The sequence below is a fragment of the Peromyscus californicus genome, unplaced genomic scaffold (assembly GCF_007827085.1).
Source record: "Peromyscus californicus insignis strain IS unplaced genomic scaffold, ASM782708v3 Scaffold_18__1_contigs__length_77618521, whole genome shotgun sequence".
In the NCBI taxonomy this organism is placed as follows: Eukaryota; Metazoa; Chordata; class Mammalia; order Rodentia; family Cricetidae; genus Peromyscus; species Peromyscus californicus.
This window is the reverse complement of record NW_026294480.1, coordinates 34,243,246-34,256,739: the sequence shown is the minus strand read 5'-3', so window position 1 is coordinate 34,256,739 and position 13,494 is coordinate 34,243,246. Positions and strand designations below refer to the sequence as shown.

General features: G+C 36.9%; 1 protein-coding gene across 6 annotated transcripts in view; it reads right to left on the bottom strand.

Moving 5' to 3' along the window:
• Adamts6 (ADAM metallopeptidase with thrombospondin type 1 motif 6) overlaps positions 1-13,494 on the bottom strand; it is a 229,766-nt gene that overhangs the window by 144,832 nt on the left and 71,440 nt on the right. For 4 of the 6 annotated variants that reach the window (XR_008219495.1, XM_052743224.1, XM_052743225.1 and 1 more), the window contains one exon: positions 619-765. Coding sequence is in view for 3 of the 6 variants with exons in the window: in XM_052743224.1 (XP_052599184.1) it covers positions 619-765 (147 nt within the window). In the remaining 3 variants the exon portion in view is untranslated. Of the gene's footprint in view, positions 1-618; positions 766-13,494 lie in introns of those variants that run through there. The other 2 variants (XM_052743229.1, XM_052743227.1) reach the window with 2 other exon arrangements.

Here is a 13,494-nt window from a genome sequence, read left to right as displayed (position 1 = left end):
CACTCAAGTCTACTGGGTCCTAAAGTCCGATATGAGTGCCCACATGAGTGACATGAGAAAAAAAATCTCTTTTCCTAAACAAAGGTATACTTGTGCTCACTCATATCTATAACATGTATAGAATCAGATTCTTGGGATTTACATTAATAACCATGAAGAAGCTTCTCCAATTGTGGAAAAGATGAACAGCTTAAATCCTTCCTCAAAACGCTCCCTTCCTGGATGCTTAGTTTAGTTGGTGCTTTTATTTGTTGCTATTAGATACTTTGACAAGCCTAAACAATTCAGTTTTTTCACCAACATCATGAAATACTAAATAACTTAATTAAAGTTTGACTTATTCTCTACTAAATTATATGAATGTAAATTCTTTCTGAAAATGCTTCCCATTTACTGAACAATTCTAATCCATCATTATATCAATCATTCTCTTCACACATACATTCTCTTCCATTTCTAGCTTATTCACGATTTGTGCCACGCCGACTTAGGAAAGCATGTGGGAGAGACCTGAAATTTGAGTGGGTCCAATGAGACAAATCTGAAGCCCTATGCATGAGGCTTCGGCAATGAGTTTCTTCTAGAGCGAGTCATCATTACTCTCCAGAGATTACTTACTCTAGAAAGCTGGTGATGTAGTCTCGGCTGCAGGCAGACCAGGAAAAGGGGTTGGTGTTTGCAGTAATATGAGCTGCCATAAGTTTTGCTGCTTCATGACCTTTCGTCCCACAAGAATTTCCAATTCCATCATGGTTCATACCAAAACTGTTTTAAGAGGAAGAAACAGAAGAGAGACACATAAAAGAAAGAAGTAAGGAAAAATAAAACAGCAAGCCCACTATACATTCTCTATTTCCTTATTGGGTCATTTATTCGTTACATCAGGCTTTGATCAAGATAGATCAGTCCTCTAAAGTAGTGTAGGATTAATGCTAAAGTGACAAAAGAATAATTCAGTGATGAAATATATGTCTAAATCTCTGCATTTATGTTTTCACATGTGATCAATATCACATGACTCAATCACTACTTGATCAGAAAAGGGTGTGTATGTTAATCCACACTTCACAGATGAGAAAACAAATTTAGCAAGATAAATGACCCATTACAGATCATGTCAACTTTTTTTTACAGAACTCCACAGTTACATGTGTTAGTAATGTGCATTCTATTGTCCTCCATACAAAAGGTAATGACAGAAAATGACAAGGTTCATTGAGGTGTAGGCAATGGCCAATTACTCAAGCACTTTTTCTTATGAGCATTGATAAAGGAGAATGCAATACATAACTTACAACCCTGTGTGTTTTTGAAAACCATGACATATTTAAGGATTATGGCTTTTCTGTGCATGGCCTCCAATTTTCAAAGCTTTCCCTTCTTTGCCATTTTTTTTTCCTGTCCTAAAGCCTTAGTGAATTCAAAATATACTTCAATTAAAAAAAAAAAACTTGAGCCAGGTGGTGATAGCACATGCCTTTAATCCCAGACTACTCTTTCTAGACAAGGAGCCAGATGATTAAGTTGAATATTACTTCAAAAATGATTATATTTCCAGTATTATATCTAATAAATGTACCATGGTAGAAAATTACCTTATGGACAAAACAGGTAAGGAGAGTTGCTATAGGGAAGTCTGGACAGCTAGTCAGAGCAGGCAAATGCAAGGTGGTTAACAAATGTAAATATTAACACGTGCACTCTTGACAGTGGAAACACGTGCTTGTTATCTGACAGGTGAGATTAGGTTAAAGATATGTTTAGGAAGAAGATGGGATGGTCATCGTGAGTACATTATGAATGAGTTAAAGGAAAGTGTGTTCTATGCATGCATATGGGAGTAGAAGGGAGGAGCCAGTAATTCATGTGCAGGAAGTAACATAAACAAAGAGAAAAATATATGAGAGTATCCAGAGCCCTAAAGTGAAACAAATAACTTTCTCCAAACATGAACATTTGGCATTCTAATATGACATCAACACACTGGAGACAACTTCCTTGAATTATCTTCTAGGGATATGAAGGCAAAGATTCAAGGTGAATTAGACACAATTGGATCAACACACTCACCTACAGTTTACATGTGAAACTCAAGACAATGTAATATTCCTTCTGTGTAGAGCTGATACTGCTGTATTAACCCCGCTATGCTTCTTTTCCCACATGATAGTTAAAAAGTGACTTCCTTTTAGCTGAAGTCTTATACCTACCCAAGTCATGTGTGTGTAGGCACGGGTCACTGTAAGGGAACCAATACTGAGAGCCTCAATTGCCATGTACTCTTTCCTATAAATAAAAATGTAAGCTTCTACTTTTAATGTCACATTTCCCTCATCTTACAAAAAAAAGACATATCTTTTATATGGTCATAATATAACACTACATTGCCTTGAAGTACATGAGCATGGTTGCCAAGAAAACATTTAAATGGAAACATTTGGTATCAATATTAGAAGAGAATTTGTTTGATGTAACTCTTGACACCCTGGCCATTACAAAACCTCTTTTGAAGTAGGGATTCCACTTGTCTGAAAATGTATTACTGTCTGTATAGGTAATCCAGCCTTCATTAAAACCAGTAGGGACCACCAGAAGGAGACCAGAGACATATAAACTCTAGGTCCTTGGCCTGTTACCCACAAAACACCGCATTAGGCAAAACTAGAATGTTTACATTCTAGGAGCTGCTTCAGATTAAACAAAGCTAGAACCACTTGGGTTTAAGATAGTTACACAAGCCGGGCAGTGGTGGCATATGTCTTTAATCCCAGCACTTGGGAGTCAGAGGTAGGTGGATTTCTGTGAGTCTGAGGCCAGCCTGGTCTATAAGCGAGTTCCAGGACAGCTCCTGTCTTGAAAAAGACAGCTACGTAAATGACAGCACGGGCAGGGAGGGATGTTACCAAAGAAAACCCTTTAGGAAGACTTCTAGCTTTACTTGCTCTTCATTAACTTGGAAAATCACTGACTTTGGAGGTCACACAGCAGAGCAATATACTATTATTAGCTTCCACCTAGTTTTGATAACACCTCTGAATATGGATTATTAGAACAGTTTCCTGGGTCACTTTGTAGAAACTTGGCATCTGCTTTTGCTGACAAATGTTGCCTTTTGTTTTGTTTCTTGAGACAGGCTCTCTCTATGTATAGCTCTAGATGGCCTCACACATAAATCCTCCCACTTCCATCTACCAAGAGAGGGGATTACAAGCGCAGCCATTTGTAATCTCACAAACGTACACTCCGTACTGGCAGCCTGCTCCTGCAAGCTCCCTATAATTCCCTTCCATTCTCTATTCTCCCCACAGAACTCTCCATCCAGTTCACATCTGTTCACAAATCATTGTCTACTAACTGAACCCTATAGCTATTTGATAGATGACTAAAGTAGGATTAGTAGACTTGTCACCTGTGTGTTACACCATGCCTATTCAGTTTGCTGCCTCTAGCTTTGTTTCATACTATTCAGCTTTTCATGTGGACGTGTTGAACATTTAAGAAAAGATTTGTTACACACATACACAAAGAAAAAGAAAGAAAAAAGCAAAGAAAAAAAAAAGATTTGTTCAAGACAGTAACAGAAGGCTAACTAACTACTTGGCCTATCCACTCACTGGAATGATTGTCTGTCTTCTTTCTATACCACCTTTGTTCTTTCTTTTTTTTTTTTTTTTTTGGTTTTTCGAGACAGGGTTTCTCTGTGTAGCTTTGCGCCTTTCCTGGAACTCACTTGGTAGCCCAGGCTGGCCTCGAAATCACAGCGATCCGCCTGGCTCTGCCTCCTGAGTGCTGGGATTAAAGGCGTGCGCCACCACCACCCGGCCTCTTTCTTAAGCACTCAAGTACTCAAAGTCCCTCATCCTATCATAGGGTTAGGACATCCATGTAAGATAATGATGCCAGATGTGACTCAGCAGTTTCTGAATCATGTTAATGACCCCTTAGCCCAACAGGAACAAGGTCATGATGTTTGCATACAAGAAGAGCATCTTTAGAAACTGTCCATGCATGACTAATGGACAATTACAAAACTTTTCATTTGCTGAAGAAATTAATATAAGCTGCCTAGTTACATCTGGTCAGTGCTGTCTCTCTTTGGCTTAAGTCAGCTGACTCAAAATGAGGTCTTAATCAATAAACCTGGTCTGTCTTGTTCATATGACTTAGTCTCATTTCTATTATTTTTATGGCTGAGGAACTCAACATCTATTATTACCATTATGCTCCATATTCTGAGACAAAAACTTATAGCTATCCACAGAACTCCCAGATGAACAATTTCTTAAATGAATCTTTATATAAGTTCTATTTTAATTTTGCTTATAGTTAGTGAATGTGTGCATGATGTGTGTGCATAAACAAGCCATAGCACATGTGTATACAAAGGTAAGAAGACAACCTTGTGGAGCTGGTTTTCTCCTTGAACGTTTACATGGTTTCCAGGCTTGCACAAGTTCCTTTACCTGCCAAACCATCCAGTAGCCTTTACCTAAATGACTATGATAAACTTAGTAAAAGTCTTAGTAATGTGAACTGAATATAATGTGATTAATTAGTTATCAAAGTTTGCTTTAAACAGAGCCCTATTGATGATATGGGAGAAAATGTTGAAAACCATACAAACTCAGGTCCTCTTTGGCACAGCAAGAGCTTTGCTCACTGGCCACCTCCCCAACCCACAAGCAACATTATTGTGTGCAGTTACATCTATTTATCACATTTACTTATATATTGGGAGACACATATAGAGGTCAGAGGACAATGTGTGGGAATTGATTCTCTCTTTGTACCCTGTGGGTCCCCAGGATCAAACCCATCAGGCTTGGCAGCAAGGGCCCTTAACCACTGAACTATCTCCTTGGCGGCCCAGGTGGTAAGATTTTAAGAACTCCAACTAGCTCTTAAGAGATGATGAGGAAGAGAAATTATCAGCCTTGCTCTATCACCTTCCCCAGTTAGGAGGTTTTATCACTTCTGCGTGGCACAACTCTCCCAAAATGACTTGACTCTAGTCATTCCTTCTTATTACATGAGAAGAGGTCTTCATTCAGTGCATGGGGGATCATTCAGGAGTTGTGAAAATTCAGCGTTACTACACACACCATCAACATTTTGTTGTTGTTGTTGTTGTTTTGAGACAGGGTTTCTCTGTGTAGCCCTGGCTGTCCTAGAACTCTCACTATATATCTGGCTGGCCTCAAACTCACAGAGATCCACCTGCCTCTGCCTCCCCAGTGCTGGGATTAAAGGCTTGCACCACCATCACCCAGCATACCATCTAGATTTTTAAGGAGTAAAGAACTTGAATTCATCTATTGTAAGACTATAGTATTTAAAGCAATGTGATATGGGCAAAGGGAAACTTTAAAAATGACCATACAAATCCCAAAACAAAGCTGGAGAGAAAGTTCAGTGAGTAAAAGTTATTGCTGGACATGCATGAGTTCAAATCCCCGGAACTAACTCATGTGAAAAGTCTAGTGTGGTCATGCACCTATAACCTTGGAATCTGAATAGTGGACACATGCACTAGCATGCACCCTACATACATACATGTATATACATGCACACATACAAATACGCACACTACACATAACACACTAACACACACACACATATATGCATATATATATATATATATATATATATATATATGTTGCACACACAGAGTAAAACATTTTAAAAGGAAGCATCTAGTAGGTACATATATAGAAAGCAATTTGTTCTGCAACTGAGAAATTGACTTTTCCTCTCAGATAAATTATTTAAGATAGCCAAATTGATTTTGTGAACTGATTTATGTTTCAATATTTGAAGTCAATGCTTAGGTCACCTCATGACATCACAGGAAACAAAAGAACCCATAAGCAATTGTAAGAATTGTTATTTTTTCCAGGAATGGCCCTCATAACCCCATTTAGTTGATTTCACAAACTAAATTAGTGTCTCTGAAATACTAAATAGCATATGATAACATTTTCAGAACTAGCAATTAAGTAAAATGGAATGCGTTTTAAATTTTTCAATAGAATGTAAATTTACTGAAGAAGTTCCAAATGGAAATAGTATTATCAAAAAGTTCTTCAGGTTCTGATTCTCTTTTATGTCTAAATTTTCAAATTTTGTAAATTCTTATTTTTATTTATAAATACATGCCATGAGTACTACATACCCCTAGCCAAACAATTTTGTTCTCCATTTTGGCTTCTGAATGAGAGTGGGTTATAGGACTATGTTCTTGAAATAACTGACCAAGAGTCAGCCAGAAGGAAGGAAGAGAAAAATTAATAAAAAGATGTGTTCTTCAGAGGTAGGAGCTTTATCATCACAGTAGCCACAAAACATCATCTCGAACTCAATAAATCCCTAGAATCACGTGCTCAGTAAATCTCAAGTCAAAAGCCTTTGCATGAGTGCCAGATTAACTGTAGATTAATGTCAGTCATAAGAGAAGGAGCTGGGGACTGTGCATATCTCCCTTAAAGTGAATAATGTTCCCTGAGCCTTGGGTATGGGAGTGTTTTGTAGATGTATCCAGAGGGACTGGGCTCCACAACTCCGCATTTTGATTGGCTGTGGTTTTCTTTAATGGTCTCTCTCTGTTGCAAAAAGAAGTTTCCTTGATGAGCCAAACTGTACAGGGAAAAACTCAGGAAGCCTCAACCTTACACCAAGGACTACAGGCAACTGAGTAGAGCTGGGAGCAGGAGACATGTCCTCCCCAGAGAAGAGCTCACCAATTGGTTGTCCAGTGCCAAATGGTCAGCCTTGAAAACGTACATTCAAGTTACATTATATGGATGGAACAGGCTATATTTAGGAATATATATGAATACAAAAACACATATATGCATGCAATCACAGTTAAGGGAAAAAAGAGGCTGTGAATTTGAAGGAGGGGGGGAAGAGTATATGAGAGAATTTAGAGGGAGGAGAGAGAAGAAAGGAATGTTGTAATTAAATTATAACCTCAAAAATGAAAGGGAGTAAATGATGAACTGAAAATATAGGTAACAAGAGGGGGAAAAGGAGAGTTTGATTCAAAATTCATGGTTGGAGAAATTCATGTCATTAATCGGAGACCAGGTGGTGGCTGTCTACCCAAGGCCGATTATAGAGTTGGTGGCTGTCTACCCAAGGCTGATTATATACTAAAGACTATTCATTAAACTAAGTGTCTACAACTACGAGAAAGGCTATCATGTGTGACAGGACATGAACATACCTGCTTTTTCTCAAATATCTTATCTATAGATTAACCTATTTTTTCAAATGTTTTCATTTGAAACCACATTCACAAAGCAAAATTTTCTCATATATGGTAATTATATGCTCACCAAAGGCAGATTTTAATTTTTTTACTGCTAAAGACATTTAAGCAGCAGCTCATGTGTAATGCCCTGTTTTACTTTTTCTTACATTATATGAATAATTAGCTGCCAAAATAATGTAATGCATCTTGTACCACAAAGATTCTGGTGCACAATTTTTAGTAGATTCTTTTGGGAGATTTTTTTAATTGTAAGAGTAAAATAGTAAACAGAGTTTGCTGAGTATAAATTTAATCTGTATTGCAGCCTGTGGAGTCTGTTGAAAAATCATGTTTTCATATTAAATTCAATATGCAGAATCCAGATTTATATACATATGACAGAAAAGGAAAATCATTTGAGGAGATGAGCAGGACCCAGGAAGAGATGACCAGGGGGATAATGGGAGGACAGGCAGAGCAGGGTACAGTGTGGATGAAAATGTAATAACAAAACCCATTGGCTGGTACACTAACTGAAAACCATAAAAAAAAGGCGGGGGGGACCTAGTTCAAATTTTGAATCTACACAGGTTTCATTTTTAAATTGAAGATAATCATGTTGCTAATACATAAACCTCATTTTTGTTAGTTAACGATGGTACTTTACACTGTCAGTCATTTAATTAAATATGTATAGTGTGTCAAACACATCCTTTTAATTTCTGCCACTAAAGAAGAAAAGTACATAGATGGGACCATTCAGTTCTTCAGAAGAATCTTATATCACAGGACCTAAGCATTGTTTCCTAAAGTTATTTAATATAATAAAATTGATTTTAAAATGTAACTTTTCTGCCAGACATGATGACTTACACCTATAATCTCAGAATTTGTGATGCTAAGCAAGAGGACTATGGGGAAGTTGAGGCTCTCCTGGGACTACACGTGCTAATTCCAGGCTAATGTTCGTTATACAGTGATAAGATAGAAAGGAAAGAAGGGAGGGAGGGGGGGGAGGGAAAAGGGGGCAACCTTTTAAATGATGTATGCTAAATTGTTACAACTATAAAATGGCAAAGTTAAGTATTCCCATTGTAGCACAGAAAAAGAAAGAGAATAAGGTATTCTTTAGAATTATTTTCCATTAGCGACCTTTATTCATGACTGATTTTGGCCATGAAATACTTACTGTAATAAAGCAAAATTAGAATTTATGGGAGGTACTCAGACTTCAATCCCTGGCAAATGTTTTAGATATAGTAGTTACTCAATGAGATAGTTATTATAATCTGCCCATGTGTTCTTTTTAAAGGCTTTGGGATTTCATTCTCTTTCATATACAATTTACTAAAAGAGATAACTCAAGATAGTGAACCTATATAGAAAGATATTCAGTGAGGGTGGTACCTAGCAGAATTTAGTGCCTAAAATCTTTCCATATGTGCACAAAACAATGTTCATACTTAGTATAAGTATTCTGAGCTGAGGCTTAGATCTCCAAAAGTGTTTGGAACCACTATAATCTATTTATATTTCCTCTGCCACTATTAGTATGTCTATTAAATAAGTCAGGTAAGCTGGAGTGGCGCACATGTGGTTAAAGGGAACATCAATTGCAAAGACAGGGATTTGAGGTGCAACAATGCAACTGTTGCCATTATAATCTTCCTTAGTCCGGAACATAAAAAGTTACTAATTTGGTTCATGACAGCTGAAATTGTCAGTCTATTAGCATGCTATTATCTACCTAAAACTTCATTTATTTATTTTTCCAGGAAAATGAAGGAGATAATTTAACAAAGTTTCTAAAGTTGACAATAATGAGATTCTACTTTACAAGGTTTATTTCTGTAATACACACACACACACACACACACACACACACACACACACACAAACACACACGATTATTCTGAAATCTTAGATCCTGAGTACAATAATCATCAGATTGATCTTAGCTATCTTTTGACATTAGTACCTTAATTGTGAAACAATTCACTATAATAACTTTTCTAAGGAATGCCTTTATATCAGCATTACTGTTTTAGCAACTATAGAGGGATATTTGTACATAAGAATATTTATGGAAATGTATATGCATATTATATGCATAATTAGGAGTATGTATTATGTGGACATATATGTGTAGAGAAATACATAAGCATATAATTTCAGTATTTTACTGGCCATAACCAAAATTGAGTAGCTCTGAGTTTAGTAACAAATCCTTTCTTGAAAAATAAGGAGGCCAATAATAGAGGAAGATACTTAATACTGACTTCTGACCTCCACATGTCTGTGCACAAGGAACCCATGCACACATAGATACAGACTCATGTATAAATCATACACACAGATCGAAAAAGAAAAATAAAGTATAAAAATCAAGTTAAAAATCTGTTCAATTGCAATAATGAGTTGTTACACCTAAAATGCTCTAGAGCTTGTTCTTTGTGTGAAAAATTCACCTGCACACAACAGTAGAGAGAATGGTGTGATGAATTGCCATTATGCATAACCATTGTTATAAAGCCAAAGATGTTATTTTTCTTGCTTTTTTAGCCTTACTTTTAAAGTCAAATATAAGACATTCTGTCATTTTAGTTCAAATATACTTTGATGTGCATCCCTAAAAATAAGGAATACTTTTTAACCTCTTTTAATACTATTTCTGTACAATTAGACACATTGGGGATCTTTTGTAATACAGTGGATGTCTGATTGAAATCTTGCCACTATATTGACATCATAATTGTTTCAACTTCTAAAACCATGAAAACCACACAATTTATTAAAACAATCTTTCAAAAATGTGTCTTCCTTTGAGGTTATCTATAGTGTCTTTGGTTTGTAACTTACATTAAAACTGGATGTAGTACAGCATAAAGTCCATTATTCCATTTGACAAAAAAAACCCCAAAAAAACTAATTTCTAGTATTCCACAAAAGGATGGAAATACATTTTTAAGGGGGGTGGAGCTAGGGAAATGGCTCAGTCTGAAAACTGCTCATTACATAAACATGACGGGCCAAGTTCAGCCTCTCAGGACCTACATTTATCAACACACTTGTAATCCTAGCTGTGGAAAGTAGATAGCCGGAACTCACTAGGCAGCTGGCCTAGCCTACCTGGCCAGAAGAGACTCTGCCTCAAAAAGAAAGTAGGCAGTACCTAAGGAATGATATCCAAGTTTGTTTGGGCCTCCACATTCATGGGTGCATGCACATGCATGTATGTGTCTATGCATATGCACGCGCGCGCACACACACACACACACACACACACACACACACACACACACACACACTTGCCCAGATACAAATGCATTCAGAAAGAGAGAGAGTTGCTAGTTAAGATCTAGCCAAATAAAGACATTATCACACACCCATTTAAAATGGATACTACATTTCTATGGGAATACAAATTGAACACAAAACACATTCTAAACAAATTTTTGAAAAGTAGAAAATTATTCAGACATTCTAGTCATTCAGTAAGAACTCTTCTTAATAATTCATGACCAAAGATTCTTACTGTAAGGAATCTACAAGCATCACCCTATCACTTAAAATTTATTGCATTAAGTGGTAAAAATCACATGGTGACACACACTTTCAGCTGGGAGGCAAAGACACAGTACATTCAAGCTGGAAAATATACTTGATCCAGCTGCCACTTCCTTTCAGGAAGAAGTGCTCTTACTCATTTTCTTGTTTGGTTTGAGGAATTTTACAAAGTGTTAGGGGTCAAGTATCGAACCAAAAGCCTTTCACATGCTCGCCATTTCTCTACCACTAAGCTATCTATCTCTCCAGACTGAGTTTCCACAGTTTAATGATAGTATATGTTGTACCAGAGTAGATCTGCTGGGTTACTGAAAGTGAAGCACTAAGAACTTAAGAGTAAGTAAAGGGATCTTCATGGAACAGATTCTCCCTGACCAAATAATCATCCACCACACACATTGAATGATGGCAGGTCAAGGTGTCCTGCTTCTCAGCTCAGGAAAAGAGAGAAGAGAGGACAGCATCATAGCAATCACCTGGTCGGGAGACAGCAGATGGTTGTTTAGGTTTTCTTCTGTTTTTCCTGTCAAATGACACATCTGAATGGAAGTATTCTAACTCTCCATCTTCAAGATTTTGTGACATTTCCATACTGGATTTTAAGCATTTAAATAATTTCAAACAAGAATTAACTGTTAAAGGACATTGCTCCAAAGTACCAAATTGAGAAGAATAGTCTACATTCTCACAATTATTCTATGTAAAGTATAGACCATTAATTTGAGGACTTTTTCAAAAGATTGAAACACAGTTCAAATAAGCAAAATCTAGAAAGCTTGAGCGGTAGTGGAAATGTTAATAAATGATATAAAGAAAGATAAAACTTTATCTAAGCAATACATATATGCAGACCAAAACACTCAGATACATTTTTTAAAAAAGGATCGGAAACAGCAAAAACAAAATAAATACAAAAAGGAATAAGAGTGCAGGTGTAGGCCCTGACGTGGGCTAACTGGTACCTGCAGGAGATGACAGTGCCTTCAGAACACATTAGTCATCCATTATACGGTATCTATCTGAACCTTTTCATAGAAGTGGCTCTAGCAGAGCCTATTACACTTGGTATGGAGTCAGACATGGCGGCATAGACTTTCGGGTGGGAGCAGAGGCAGGCAGATCTCTGTGAGTCCCAGGCCAGCCAAGCCTGCATTGTGAGACCCTGTCTCAAAACAAAACAAACAAACAAAAATTGGTTTGGTTGCATAAGATTATAACAGTCATTAATGAGCCAGATTTCTGAGTGAGTTAGAGATGAAGTGCCTGTTAGGAGGGATTTTTGCTTTGTTCTTGCTTTTTGTTGCAATGGAAACTGGAATGCCAATATTTTTAAGACCTCATTAAAAGTGTAGCAGTGACTTTTTCTGTCTGAATCCAGTCAGGTTTAAAACTTGATGGTTACTTGAACTTATACCCCAATCAACACCAGTTTAAAAACATTTAATAAGACAACAAAATGACCCAAGTTTAATTGGAGTTTAATTTTAAAAGAAAGAGAAGAGAGGAAAGGAAGGAAGAAAAGAAGGGAGAAAGGATCCTGAACTGAGTTTTTCTCAGGAATTACCTCTGGAGCATAAATATTGATTTTATTGTTTTTTTACTTTTCATCCACTTCACCACTTAAAAAGGGTAGATCATTAACTAAAATCATACATTTAACTAAAACTACTTATCTTCCAGCGTTTAAGGCAGTAGATATAATTAGTCCTTTGCTAAGTGTTAATGACCTCTGTCTTAGGGGAAAGGGGGAGGAGGTGCTCAAGAGCTAAGCCTGTCAGTAAACAGAGGCTCCTGCTTGGTTCTACCTGTAGGAGAGCATTAGTTCGAATCACATTAAACACTGAGAACAAGTCATCTTCAAGTCTTAGGAACACAAACGTCTGAACTATAGGAAACGATTGTCAGACCTCTCCTTTCTCATGAACAGACTTTTACATTCACTTTTATCTGTTCATTTAAATAATGGGTTTATTGCCATTGGGGGTTGAAAGTATAGTTTTAAACATTGGCATTGACTTATTTGAAATAAATATTAAAAATTTAAAGTCCTCTTTAAAAAACAAGGATGAGCTCTTAAACTTTTTTGGTGGCACGTGAGTACATCAGACAATACAAGTCACATAACAATGGCTATGTGAACATATGCCTTAGAGAAGGTAAGCTTCCAGTTCCATGAAGGGTGAAGTCAACGGTTCATTTGAAGGAAGTGGTGTCAATAGTGTAAACAAATACATGTAGCCGGAAATGGTGGCTCATTCTTATCACTCAGAAGGCCGAGGCAGGAGGATTACCCTGCATTCCAGGCCAGCCTATCTAGATCAAGGTCAGCCTGAGCTACGGAACAAGACTGTCTCAAAAAACAATAACAAATATAAAACAAAACAAAAAATAAAAAACCTGAAACAAACAACCATAAGACAAAATACATAAATTCCCATTTGAGGAAAAAAGAGATAACTTACACAATGGATTTCCTAAGGAACTAGGTGTTGAGAAGACCGCTGAAGCGCACTGTTTTAAATGCCCATAACAACATTCAAGTGTCATATGTTTGTCTATTTAACAAGTCTCCAGTTCTTATGAAGATTTTTCCCAATACCCCAGATGATAACAGTCTCTACTGAAAACTGTCAAAAAGGCCCTCAAGGAGTTGAGTACAGGCTTTCCACACAGTA